This window comes from Sturnira hondurensis, unplaced genomic scaffold, assembly GCF_014824575.4.
Source record: "Sturnira hondurensis isolate 20B ecotype Veracruz unplaced genomic scaffold, ASM1482457v3 Scaffold0013063, whole genome shotgun sequence".
Lineage (NCBI taxonomy): Eukaryota > Metazoa > Chordata > Mammalia > Chiroptera > Phyllostomidae > Sturnira > Sturnira hondurensis.
In genome coordinates, this window is record NW_028085694.1 from 4,347,859 (window position 1) to 4,361,420 (window position 13,562).

Consider the following 13,562-nt stretch of genomic DNA (forward strand, 5'->3'; position numbering starts at 1 on the left):
ACTGGGAATCGAACCGTGATCCTTTGCTTCACAGGCCTGCGCTCAATCCACTGAGCTACACCAGCCAGGGCTAAATATTTAACAAACAAATGGAATAACAATAACAAAACCCATAAGACACAGAGAAAACAAACAGCACAATGGAAGATAACTGCATTACATGTGAGTGAAATAAATACAGAGTAAGAGGCAGAAATCATCAGACTGAATTAAAAAAGTAAAGTTCAAGTATATGCTGTCTACAAGACTCACACTTAAGATTTAAAAATATAAATAAGTTGAAAGTAAAACGTGAAAGAAAAAGATACATCATGCAAATAGTAAGCATAAGACAACTGGAGCACCTATATGAGTACAAAACAGACTTTAACTACAAGACATATTACTGGGGACACAGAGGACATTTCATAACGACAAAATGGCCAATACATCTGGGAGCATTAACAAGTAGAGAGAGACTGAATACAAGATCCCCCAAAATACTGAAACAAAAATGACAATTAAAGAACTAGATCATTCAAAAACTGTAGTTGAAGATTTCAATATTCCTTTCTCAATACTTCATGAAAAAACTAGACAGAAAAATAAGCAAGGATAATACCATCAGAACTGGACATCTATAATACATAGCACCTTATCGACAGAACAGACATTCTTTTCAAGCACACATGGAAATTCTCCATATTAACCATATGCTAAGCAATATAACAAATCTCAATTAATTTGAAATGATTTAAAAAATCACACAAAATATGTTCTCTGATCATAGCAGACATAAAGTAGGAATCAACAACAGAGAGAAGTTTTGAAAATCCCAGTATTTGGATTTAAGACACAAAGAAATCCTAAAGGGAATGAGAAAATATTTTGAACTGAATGGGAAAAAACCTACAAGGAATCATCATTTATGAGATATAGGTAAAGCAGAGCTCAGAGGAAAATTCATAGCTTTAAATACCTATATTAGAACAGGACTTAAATCAATCATTTAAACTCCCACCATAAGAAACTCAAGAAAGAGGAGCAAATGAAACCAAAGCCAAGAAGAAGCTCAGAGAGGAACTCAATAAAATAGAAAAACAACAGAAAAAAATAATGAGTTCAAAAGTCTTACTGATAAACATTTAGCTAGACAGACCAAAAACTAAAACATGACAAAGTAAGATGGAACAGAGAAATAACTAATTCGCAAATTAGAAATGAAAAGACAACACAACCACTCACACTAAAGAATTAAAATAATGGAGGGAAAAGGCGGGGGGGTTTTCAGGAACATTCATGAACGATTCATGGACGAAATCAAAGGGGGGGTATCAAGATTGGGAAGTGGGAACAGCTGAGGAAAAATGGAGACAACTGTACTTGAACAACAATAAAATTACTTTTAAAGAATTAAAAGGATTATAAGGGGATACTATGAACAACTTTATGGCAAGTAGATAACTTAGATAAAATGGAGATTTTATTTTATTCATATGTGGGATATAAATCTGAAAGCAACAAATGAACAAAAAAACAAGCAGACAAACCAAACTCTAACAGACACAGACAAGAGTACATGGTTACCAGAGGGAAAGGAGTTGAGGGGAAGACAGCAAAGGGCAAAGGGGGTCACTATATGGTGACAGAAAGGGATTTCACTTTGGGTGGTAACACTCAATGTAATATACAGACAATGTATTATAGAATTGTAAACTTAAAACCTATATAATTTTATTAGCCAATGTCACCCCAATAAATTTAACTTAAAAATAAGTAAATAAGAAAATTACAGACCAATACATCACAATGCAAAAATATTTATCAAATACTAGCAAACTTAATATACCAGTATATAAAAAGGGTTACACAACATGATCATGTGGGATTCATCCCAGGAAGGAAAAGTTGGTTCAACCCCGAAAATCAATTAATAGAATGTACCATATTGTGGGAAAAAAAACAAAGCTACATAAATCACCTCAATATATGTAGAAGCAGCTTCCAGAAAACCCAATCCCTGTGATAACACCTCTTTAACAAACTAGGAGAACAGGACTTCCTCCAGCAGATAAAGGCCATGTGTGTTTGTGTGTGTGAGGGGGGTGGGTACAGCTTACATCATAAATACGTGTGGGCAAAAGCAGGTTTACAGTTGCCACACAAATAAATAATACAATAATTGATCGATATTAACACAAGAGTCAACTATGTTTTGTGTACTCACAACTGTAAACCTCCCCTGGCCTACCCCTGTCTAATGGTGAGAGAGGGGTGCTTTCCCCCAAAGACCAAGAGTGAGGCAGGATGTCTGAACTTCCCATTTCGAAGCCACTTTGTACTGGAGGTTCTAACCAGTGCAGTGACTTAGAGAAAAAAGATAGTAAAGGCCTACAGATTGATAAGAAAGAAATAAAACTGTATTTGTGGGCAATATGAGTCTACATGTAGAAAATTTTATGGTATCTACAAAGAATCTACTAGAACTAAAAAGTAAGTTTATCAGCATCACAGGATATAAGATCTAATATACAAAAATCAATAACATTTTAACACACTAGGAACAAACAACCCAAAAATGCAACTAAGAAACAACTTCATTCACAACAGTATTAACAAAAATAAAATTCTTAGGAATCAATTTAACAAAACTTGTTCATTAGGGAAATATAAACTGAAAACCACAATGAAATACCAATTCAAGCACACCAGAATAGCTATAGTCAAAAAGACTCCTGGTACCAAGTATTAACAAGGAAGTGAAGAAACTGTAACCCGGATAGCAGAAACGTAAAATGGTAAATACACTTAGAAAAAAAAAAAAGAAAACAAAACTGGAAGTTAAGAAGATAAACATAAACTTACCACATGACCCAGCAATTCTACTCCTAGATATGTACTCAAGAGAAATGAAGCATATGTCCATTTGGTCTTGTATATAAATGTTTATAGCAACATTTCACAAATAAGCTCAAACTGGAAACAATCCTTCAAGTTTATTGATTGCCGAGTTGATAAACAGAATGTATTATATCCAAACAACATGGTATAATTCAGCAGTAACAAGGAACCAACTATGGAAACATTGTATGACATGGGCAGTTCCAAGTACAAAAGGCAGTTCCAAGTACAAGGAGCCAGAAACAACAGAGTGCATACTGCATAACCCCATGTACACAAAATGTCCAGAAAAGGGAGTCTGTAGGGAGAGAAAACAGGTCAGAGTTTGTCTGAGGTTGAGGCAGAAGTGGGAAATTATTGCAAAAGGGTACAAAAGAAATTTTGAGGCGGTGGGAATATTCCAAAACTAAATTGCAGTGACAAGTGCACAATTCTATGAATTTATCGTTAAACTTATTAGTAATTATACACGTATAATAAGTTATATGATATGTAAATTATATTTCAATTTGAAAAAGTTGTCAAGTGCTTCTCTACCTAGTTAGAGACAGTGGGCCTGGCGCAGACCCTTACTGTGGGAAGAATCACTGCCGTGGACAACCTGATCACGCAGATGTGAGGCTGGCAGGCACCCGTCCCCTTGGGGGACACTCTGACAAAATCAGTCCTTTGAAGACGGGTCAAGGCTGTTCCCTCCCAATACCCCACAGCATTGACATCAGTTACTCAGAGTACTTTTTTGGACATCCTATTATATCTTTTAAGAATTCTAAATTTTCATATTTTCACAAATTTATGTATTCTTATAATAAAATAACCTTTTGCTCCTGAGTCTGAAAATGCTACTCATTCTTCAAGTTCTTGAAGGCCCATCTTTTCAGTGTTAATTTCTTCTTACACTAAACTCCCATAGCAAAGTATTTACACATTTTGAAGCAACCGTTTCACTGTGCCTTGAATTGCTGTTTGTGTGTTTGCTCTTCCTCCTCTTGTTTTTGAGGATAAGAACTGGGTTTTATTTTCCCCAGAGACTTGTTTACAGGCTGATACAATGAATACTCAAGAAATTCACTGAATGAATAAAAATTTATTATTATTCAGAAGTGTAATGGAACAGTTGCAGGTGGAAAAGGTAGATAAAAAGGTAATGTGAGAGCTCTTCAAGCTTAGAAGTTACAATGCTACAAATTCAGTGGACCAAAGGATAAGCATAGAAGTGAACTGTCTTAAAGACTACATGAGCTTTGAAGAGGAAAAACTGACTAAAGTAGTTTGTTATAACCACTTTAGCTATGTGATTCTACCTGAAGAAATCCATACACAAAATTGCTCAGTTTTCAATATAGTATTTAAATAATATGGATTGGTATCTGCCAGAAAAAGTCTGCCAATTCATGGAAAATGAAGAAAAAGGTTTTGATGCTATTCACCTAGTCAGTTCCTAAAAATATTGTAATTAGACATTAAGTGTATAAAGTCCAAAATTTAAAATGTGTGAAACTCCATCAAATCCATTATTGTATCACTTAAATACACCATTTACAATCAAAGGAATTATTAAAAGTTCACTGTAATAAATCTGCTAGAAAGAGAACTCAGTGACTCCTCCCATTCATTTTGAATCAGAACAAAATGCAGAATTCTTCCACATTTTTCTTTTGAACTTTATGTATGTATATGTGCATGGAATCATCTGTTGGATATTTATGTTATCAAATAGGAATTCCTGTTACTTAATTTAGTAAAAGATGAAACACAGCTAACGCACCTGGAAACCACTGTGGCCTTCACTGTGCATTCTTCCTATATTTATATTGTGCAGAAGAAACTTGGATTAAAACTTGTGACATTCCACACATGCCTAAACTGGTAATTAATCGTCACTCCATAGTTTATGAACTTAATTTTCTAGCTTCTATGATTAGTTTATTTCTTAGACTAGCACTGTTGAAACAATCATATTCAAGCTATTTATCAGAAGATATTACATTACTTTTTCTTGTCAAACAAGTCATGCAAGTAAGCTGCTTTGAGTAGCTTTGGAGAATGTGGTTTGTGTAAAATCATCCTATGGTCAAAACTCCTTCCATAACTTCTATAAATGAATAAAAATGTGTGCTTTTGCCACAAAAATAAACCTGGGAATTTCGCAATGACAGAATTCCTGTTTCTGTTGTATCAGTGTTTTCTCCTTTGCATCAACAGATTCCACAACTGGAACAAGAGCTTCAAGCTTACTGTACTCATTACACATACAAAGTTACTGTATGTATTCAATATTTTGGGGATATGAAAGAGAGAAGAGAGCTAAACAATACTGGTTAATGAACTCTCAGCTGCTATTTATTTCTTATATCATGCTATTAATAGCAAATTACAGGGTTCCTCTAATTTTACTTGTGTAGATGATCCAAATGATTATATCTGGTGACATCACAATTAAGAATGTTAACAGTATATTATCAGTTTGTTTTTTCCAAAAGATATCATGGCTCAAAATATTATCTTCCACTGTTAGATTTTAAAATGTGTTTCAGAAAACATCAGAGGTCCCATACATTTTAAAAATGGTAAAAGTATTGTTCAAACATTACCTTTAATTATTAAAAGCCAATAATATTCATTCAAGATACATTTATTAAATACCCACTATTTGGAGGAGCAGGTATTATTGAACAGAAATTAGTTCAGCATTGTCCTCATTCCTCATTGAACATTTAATTTAAAGATTTTTGAAATGTACATAAGAAGATTTCCAAAAGACCCTAAGAGGGTCTTAACAGAATTCTATTCTTAACAGAATAGAGCAAACAATGAATAATAAACTTTTGTTGCAAGGAAAATTTTAATAACGAACTATCATTTCAATATTCATTAGTTCATTAACTTGAAGATATCTGAGATTCCTCACCTACTAATAGTAAGAATTAATTACAAATAATAAAAACCTCTAGAGTAAACAAATATGACACAAATTCTTTACTTTCTCCCTAAAACAGCTTAAAGGGAAAACAAAATTCTGATGGAGTAAAACAAAATGATTCAATAAACTTCTATAGAACTGTGAAGGTACTATATAAACCAAGAGGTAAATTTTGTAAACTAGTCTTGTTTTTTGTTAAAACTGAATTTCCTTCCTCAACTGCTATGGAATAAATTTTAAAAAAGAGGCAAAACCTATGGCTGCTTGATGACCAGACAAACATAAAAGGAGCAACAGAGTACTAACGGTAATTCTACTATTCCTCTGATCAGCGACACACTACCTTAGGGAGGACCCAAAGTGATATGTGGAATGCAAGCACTGGTATTGCTCGTATGTGGAATAAATCTTTTAAAGTACATGTCACCAAAAATGGTTACATATCACCATTTCAGCAAAGCAAGCGTAAGTCCAAACATTTTAACATGACTGGAAAGAATGTGATACATGCATAAACAACTTTTCCCCCATTTAACCATAATTATAAATAACATTAAATATAATCATGAATGTTTTTTATTTTTAAAATGTTATAAAATTTCACATAGACTAATCACACTATGCTTTGCTGTTAGAAACCCTGCTTGTAAAACTGAAGTAACTTTCACACATATATTTAAAAACAAAAGTTGGCCAACAAACTTAATTAAACATTTAAGAATCTTCTATTCTCCTATCAAACTTTAAGACTTATTTACATCCCAACTTTTTAAAAAAAATCAACTGATCATTGTTCCTAAAATGTAGCCATTTCACTTTTATGTAAGAACAAAAAAAATAAAAGCAAAAAACCAGAAACATACAACAGGAATGATGTAAACACTCAGCAGACGTTTCCCACTGATATTCAACATAACTAGTTGTAGATAAAACAAAACAATGAACTGCATGGTTCGGCTCAACTTATAATCAAGTTTCTGTGGAACTTTTTCAACTTCGTCTCGCAAAATGTCCTTGTGCAAATCATAAAAAGACAAACAAAACATAGTTCTTTATACTTGATCCTAAAACTCCAATTAGCATTTTAGCTTCTAGTTATAATGTATTATTTAAAAAAACTTACTTGATCTGTCCCATAAGGCAGTATATTCAGAGAAATGAAGGCTGTCATTGTCCAGAGCTGCTTTCTGATCATGTGCAGTGCCTTTACTGTGTCTGTGAAAGAATCGGCTAGCAAAGCCTTCCAATTTCTGAAGAGCTGTTGTACCTGTACACTGGTTACCAGGGAGTTCTCTGTAAGCTGCCATTCATGTGTATTTACGCTTTACTTAAAGTAACTAAAATTTTTTCCAGAAGGAGCTCAACAACTTCTTACACAGAAGCTAAGAGCTATGCATGTGTCAAACTTCCTGTTTGCAGGGTATTCAAACCACTACTGCAGTTCTGTTTCCTGTTAATATAAAACAGCACATTATTGAGCCTTTCTTAGCGTAGCTCTTCATCTCAACTAGAGATGAGGATTTAAAAGACTTGAAATATTGACCTAAAATGCTCTGTGTTGAAGAGTGTTTTATTATTAGTATTCAAGTTAATCAGAGCATTAAATATAAAACTTCATACATATGTAAATATATATACTTATATATTTAAGTATAAGTATATAAGTATAAATATATATATATATATTTATATGGCTATTTTTTAAAAAAAGGAAAACTAGCTAAATATATATTACAACCTTATGCAAAAAACTAAAGGTCAAATCACCCTCCAAATAAAATATGTTAAAATTGTTTTTTTTCTACAAAAGCAGCTAATGTACAGATTTTATGAATCCTTTTAAGCAGTTAATTTTTCATCAAAAACTGGTATGGAATAAATATTACAAAACTTGTCAAACAAACTTATAATACACATACATATTTTAAGTAAGAAAAGATCCGAACTAGCACTTAAAAAGAACTGATGTTGCTAGCTCATTTACTTTTAAATCCAATACATACAGGAATGTCAAATACTAAGTATGTCAGTATTGTTTATCAAACTTATAATCTGCTTATAAATCCTATAAGCAGTATATTTTTAAATGTTTAAAAGTTTTTAAAGAACAAGACTTAAAATTATATTAAATCAGCCATAGCAAGGAATTTTAATTGAGAGGGAAAAAAATCCTTCTAGTTGACAGAACATGTTAACTTTTAAACCTAACATGGATTACTATACCTTATCTTATCCCTGATTTAGGACTCTCACTTAGAAATATCTCCTTCCATTAAAAGTAAATAAAATTCACTACTATCCATTTCTAGGGGGAAAAAGTAACCTGTGACATATGGCAATGATGTTGAGTACCTGCCTTTTTACACTAATTAAAAAATGAGACATTTGGCCCTGGCTGCTGTGGCTGAGTGGAATGAGTCTGGCTTGTGAACCAAAGGGTTGCCGGTTCAATTCCTAGCCAGGGTACATGTCTGGGTTGCAGGCCAGGTCCCCAGCAGGGGGTGTACAACAGGCAACCACACACTGATATATCTTTCCCTCTCTTCCTCCCTTCCCTTTTCTCTAAAAATAAATATATAAAATCTTTTTTTAAAATGAGAAGTTTGCATGGTTTTCTCTTTAGAAGCTCTAAATAAGAGAAAGAAGAAAGGAAGGAAGAGAGGAGGGAGGAAGGAATGAAGGAGGTGGGTGAGAAAGAGAATGGGGGAGAAAGAAAGAAGAGATGGAGAAAGGGAGGATGAAAGAACCTTTTAAAAAATGTATCTAAAAAATATCTTAGCTACTTGCCAGCTACTTGCAAATAGAATAAACTGGAATAATGACAAATAGAATACATCAAGACGAAAATGTAACCAAATAATGTAACACACAACACATGGCACATTGTGAAATGAATTTTGCCAATTAACAGCTCATTTATGTGTACTTTGTTTTATGTAATAAAATTAATATCAATTTAAACAAGTAACAGTACCCCTCAAAGACTAAACTTAAATTTGTAGCTTTCTTTATAAACATGTATATTACAACAGATCATCTGTTTTAACATCAGACAGTGCTTTAACATGAAACAGACACCCCACAAGTGCCCACAGTCTTTAAACAGCTACAGAGCATGAACTGACTCTGTATGGGCAGAAATAGATAAAATTCCTGAATTATTTGACCTGCTCTCTCTTGAGAGAAAGTGTATTCACCCTCAAGGCTCACCACAAATGTCACCTCCTCACTGAAGTTTCCCACATACTTACTAGAAAAAAACTGCTCTCTCTGGTTTCTACTGATCTTGTAATTTCATGTTAAAATTTGCTGTTTATAAATGTATATCTCAAGTAGCGAATTACTTCAATTTGTAAATGCAATGCATGTATTACATACTCAATAAATATATGTTGAAGTATCCATTCATTTTCTTTGTTTTTTTAATAAAGATTTTATTTATTTATTTATTTATCTTTAGAGGGGAAGGAGAGGGAGAGAAACATCAATGTATGGTTGCCTTCCGTGCATCCCCTGCTGGGAGTTGGCCTGCAGGGAACCAGCCTGCAACCCAGGCATGTGCCCTGACTGGGAATCGAACCGCGATCCTCTGGTTCGCAGGCCTGCACTCAATCCACAGAGCTACACCAGTTAGGGCTTCATTTTCAATAATTTAAAGGTCTAAGTTAAATCATAAAACACTTGAAAATATTTTAATTTTATTTGACAGGATCATAGTTGTAAATTATCCAACAAGCACCAAGGTGTTCATGTATATAAACAACAGTAAAAAAGTACTGTCATTTAACTCCTTTTTCCCTATATTCAGTTACTAAATTTTATTCATTCTTTGAGTTTCACTTTTATTAGTGCAAATGTGAATTTCTAAAACAATTTGTCTTCTCTGCTTCTAGTCATTCCTTTCAATCACTCATCTCTGACATATTAACTTCCCCAAAATATTATACGCACCATATTCCCTCGACAAATGCACAAACTAATCCTAACATTTCAGCCTCACCATATTCATTTTTAACACATGTCCAGCCAGACTTATATTCAATGTTGCTTGAGTTTAGTACAGATATTTCAGATTCCTAATTAGAACACTAAGATTAGTTAATTTTTTAAACACATAAACCTTACAACAAAATTACTATAGAAACAAAAAAGGAAGTAAGCCTCACTGGATGGGTATCTAGAAAACACTAAACTTGAAATCTGTACTTTAAAAAAAAGTTTCCATTTGTTACAAAGTGCTTACAGAAAGAATCTTCAGTTCTCAGAGCAATATCTCTATATATGGTTATGTGACCAGGAAGCTGTTGCTATGGAAGTACTTGGGCATTTGATTTTTATTAAAAAAGAACTCTACTGGCATCTACTGCTAGAAAGAAACAACTACAGCTTTCACTAAAACAATTCCTTCACAATTCAAATTAATCTGAAGAAGTAGTTTACTTGTTATTCTTCCTGATGGTTTTTCATAACTTTAATTTGTACTAAGATGTATAATCATGTACCCCAAATCTGCTGTAATTGATCTTACACTTTATTAATAGTTTAATTAAATATGTATGATAGAGAGTATTCAACTTTGGGCTATAAAATCCTTATTATTCATTCTGCATTAATATTGGAAATTATAAGAATATTCAGAGTTGAACCTCTTTTGCTTCCCAGAAAATACCAAAAAATGCTGGTTTCTTATACGCAATAAAGTAACTTTAGATTGCCTTCGCATCCCTTTGGTATAGAATTGTTTGTGTGTGTGGGAATGTGTGGTTGAGCACTTCACTTTCCAGCACAATAAAACCCGCTGTGCTCATTCTCTGTCCTTCCTGCCTCAGTCCTAGAATCAGTCAAAGAACCCTCATTCTGTTTATTGGAGAATAGTATTAGAAACCAAGACTTGGGAACTACGTGTGCTTAGTGGGATGTTGTTGCATCTAGGCCCTTTCAGCCGACAAAGAAATATGAAGTCTGTCTGGAAAAAGTCTAGCCATCATAACTATAATGAGAATGGTTTGAGTGACATCAGTGTAACAGTTTCTTTTGCCTCTAGTCTTATAAACTTCCACTCATTTCCAAATTTATTTAGGTCAACACCTTTTACCTCATTTTCTGTGACACTGTTTCATATATTTGTAATACAGTTAGATTGTTTTGTCATATTCTGCATTTCATTCTGGGGTCCTCAACATTCTACATAATTTTTTGAAGTTTTTCATACATTAAGATTTACTCTGTACAACACAAATGTTGAGTGTTTGGAAAAATGCATGATGTCATATATCCACAATTACATACCACACAAAATAGATTACCACTTTAGCAATCTGTGCTTCCCTGATCTTTGGCACCTCCCAATGCTTTCCAACATTTTTACCAGTGCTAGAGTCTCACCTTTTCCAATAACTGAAATCATACATTATGCAAACTTTTCAGACTCACTTAGCAATATGCATTTAAAATTGTTGCATGCCTTTTTGTGGCTTCATTGCTCATATATTTTTACCACTGAATAACATTGCACTGCATGGAATACAACAGTTTGTCCTTCACTTAATGAAGGACGTCTTGGCTGCTTCCCGTTTGGGGCAATTATGAACAAAGCTACTGTAACTGTCACATGCAAGTTTTTCTGGGCACAGCTTTTAAATCAGTGGAGTAAATTCCTAGGAGTGTGGCTGCTGGACTTTATGCTGAGACCGTGTTTAGCTTTGCAAGAAATTGCTGAAGTGTCCTTCCAAGTGGCCGTTTTGATCCCCCGGGGCAGTGACGAGTTCCTGTTGTTCTGCATCCTTGTCATCAATGGGCAGTCAGTTGTGAGTCTTAAATTTAACCATTCTAAAAAATACATTGTGGTTTTCCATTGTCGCTTAATTTGCAATTCCTTAATAATAAATATTGAACATATTTTCATATACTTATTTGTCAACAGCATCTCTGGTGAGAAGTCTGTTCAGATCTTTTGCCCAGTTTGTAATGGGATTGTTTGTTATCTTACAATTTTTTTAACTTTTTAAAAATATATTTTATTTGATTATGCCATTACAGTTGTTCTATTCCCCCCTTCATTCCCCTCCACCCTGCACACCCCCTCCCCAACCATTCCCCCCCCTTTAGTTTATGACCACATGTCTCAAGTTCTTTAGATTCTATACTTCCCCTACTATTCCTGCCCTCCCCCTATCTATTTTCTACCTACCGTCTATGCTACTTATTCTTTGTACCTTCTCCCCATTTCTCCTCTTCCCACTCGCCTGTTGCTAACCCTCCACGTGATCTTCATTTCTATGGTTCCGCTCCTGTTCTAGCTGTCCTCTTAGTTTGCTTTTGTTTTAGGTGTGGTTGTTAATAACCGTGAGTTTGCTGTCCTTTCACTGTTCATATTTTTATCTTCTTTTTCTTATATAAGTCCCTTTAACATTTCATATAATAAGAGCTTGGTGATGATGAACTCCTTGAACTTGACCTTATCTGAGAAGCACTTTATCTGCCCTTCCATTCTAAATGAAACCTTTGCTGGATAGAGCAATCTTGGCTGTAGGTCTTTGGATTTCATGAGTTGGAATACTTCTTTCCAGCCCCTTCTTGCCTGTAAGGTCTCTTTTGAGAAATCCGCTGACAGTCTGATGGGAACTCCTTTGTAGGTGACTGCTCCCTTATCTCTTGCTGCTTCTAGGATTCTCTCCTTCATTTTAGTCTTGGCTAATGTAATGATGATGTGCCTTGGTGTGTTCCTTCTTGGGTCCAACTTCTTTGGGACTCTCTGAGCTTCCTGGATTTCCTGGAAGTCTACTTCCTTTGCCAGACTGGGGAAGTTCTCCTTTATTATTTGTTCAAATACGTTTTCCACTTGCTCCTTTGCTTCCCCTTCTGGTCCCCTATAATTCGGACGTTGGAACATTTAAAGATGTTGTGGAGGTTCCTAAGCCTCTCCTGGTTTTTTTTTTGAATTCTTGTTTCTTCATACTTTTCTGTTTGGTCATTTTTTCTTCCTGCTGGTCAACTCCCTTGATTTGAGTCCCAGTTTCCTTTCCATCACTATTGGTTTCCTGTGCATTTCCCTTCATTTCAATTAGTTTAGCCTTCATATGTTCCTCTAATTTGTGACTAAAATCAACCAGTTCTGTGAGCATCCTGATCACCAGTATTTTGAACTGTGCATCTGAGAGGTTTGCTATTTATTGGTCGCTTAGTTATTGGCTCTGGGGCTTTGAGTTCTTGAGCCACGTTTTGGACTGTTCATGCCTGTACGTATGAGGAGCAGAGCCCTAGGTGTTCACCAGGGCGAGGCAACTGAGTTGCTGGGTTGTGATGCTTATGTGGGGGCGGGGTCAGAGGAGCATTGACGGCCCCTCTGCTGGGGCCTGCGTGGTCTGTCTCACTGCTCACTCCTTCGCTGGTTTGTATGTGCACAACTGTGTGACTGAGGTCAGCCTGCCTCCTTGCGCCCTCACTGGGTCCGCCCGCCGCTACCCAACGCCTGGGATCTGTCTACGGCTGCCTGGGTGCCTGGGGTTGGGGGACCCTTCCTGCCCGATCCTGCTCCACTGCTGGCTCCACCCCTCTTACCGGTCCCTGTTGAACAGTTCATTGTTTTCGGACTTCCGTATAGTTCAATTTTCTGTGTTTTGTCTGCATTTTTGTTTACTAAAACTTTGTTGACTTTAGACCTGGCTGTGGGAGAAGGCACAATGTTTCCACCTATGCCTCCATCTTGGCGGAAGTCCTCATCTTACAATTTTTTGTTCGGTAGAATTCATTAGTGAAC

The 13,562-nt window shown here is 35.1% G+C and overlaps 1 protein-coding gene across 3 annotated transcripts in view; it reads right to left on the minus strand.

The window, feature by feature from the left end:
• The window catches only part of PRKACB (protein kinase cAMP-activated catalytic subunit beta), a 111,941-nt gene that overhangs the window by 59,460 nt on the left and 38,919 nt on the right, over nt 1-13,562 (minus strand). The window contains exon 1 of one of the 3 annotated variants that reach the window (XM_037060977.1): nt 6,927-7,215. The exons of the other annotated variants lie outside the window; for them this stretch is intronic. Coding sequence (XP_036916872.1) covers nt 6,927-7,110 — 184 coding nt within the window. The 5' untranslated portion in view covers nt 7,111-7,215. Of the gene's footprint in view, nt 1-6,926; nt 7,216-13,562 lie in introns of those variants that run through there. 3 annotated transcript variants of the gene reach the window in all.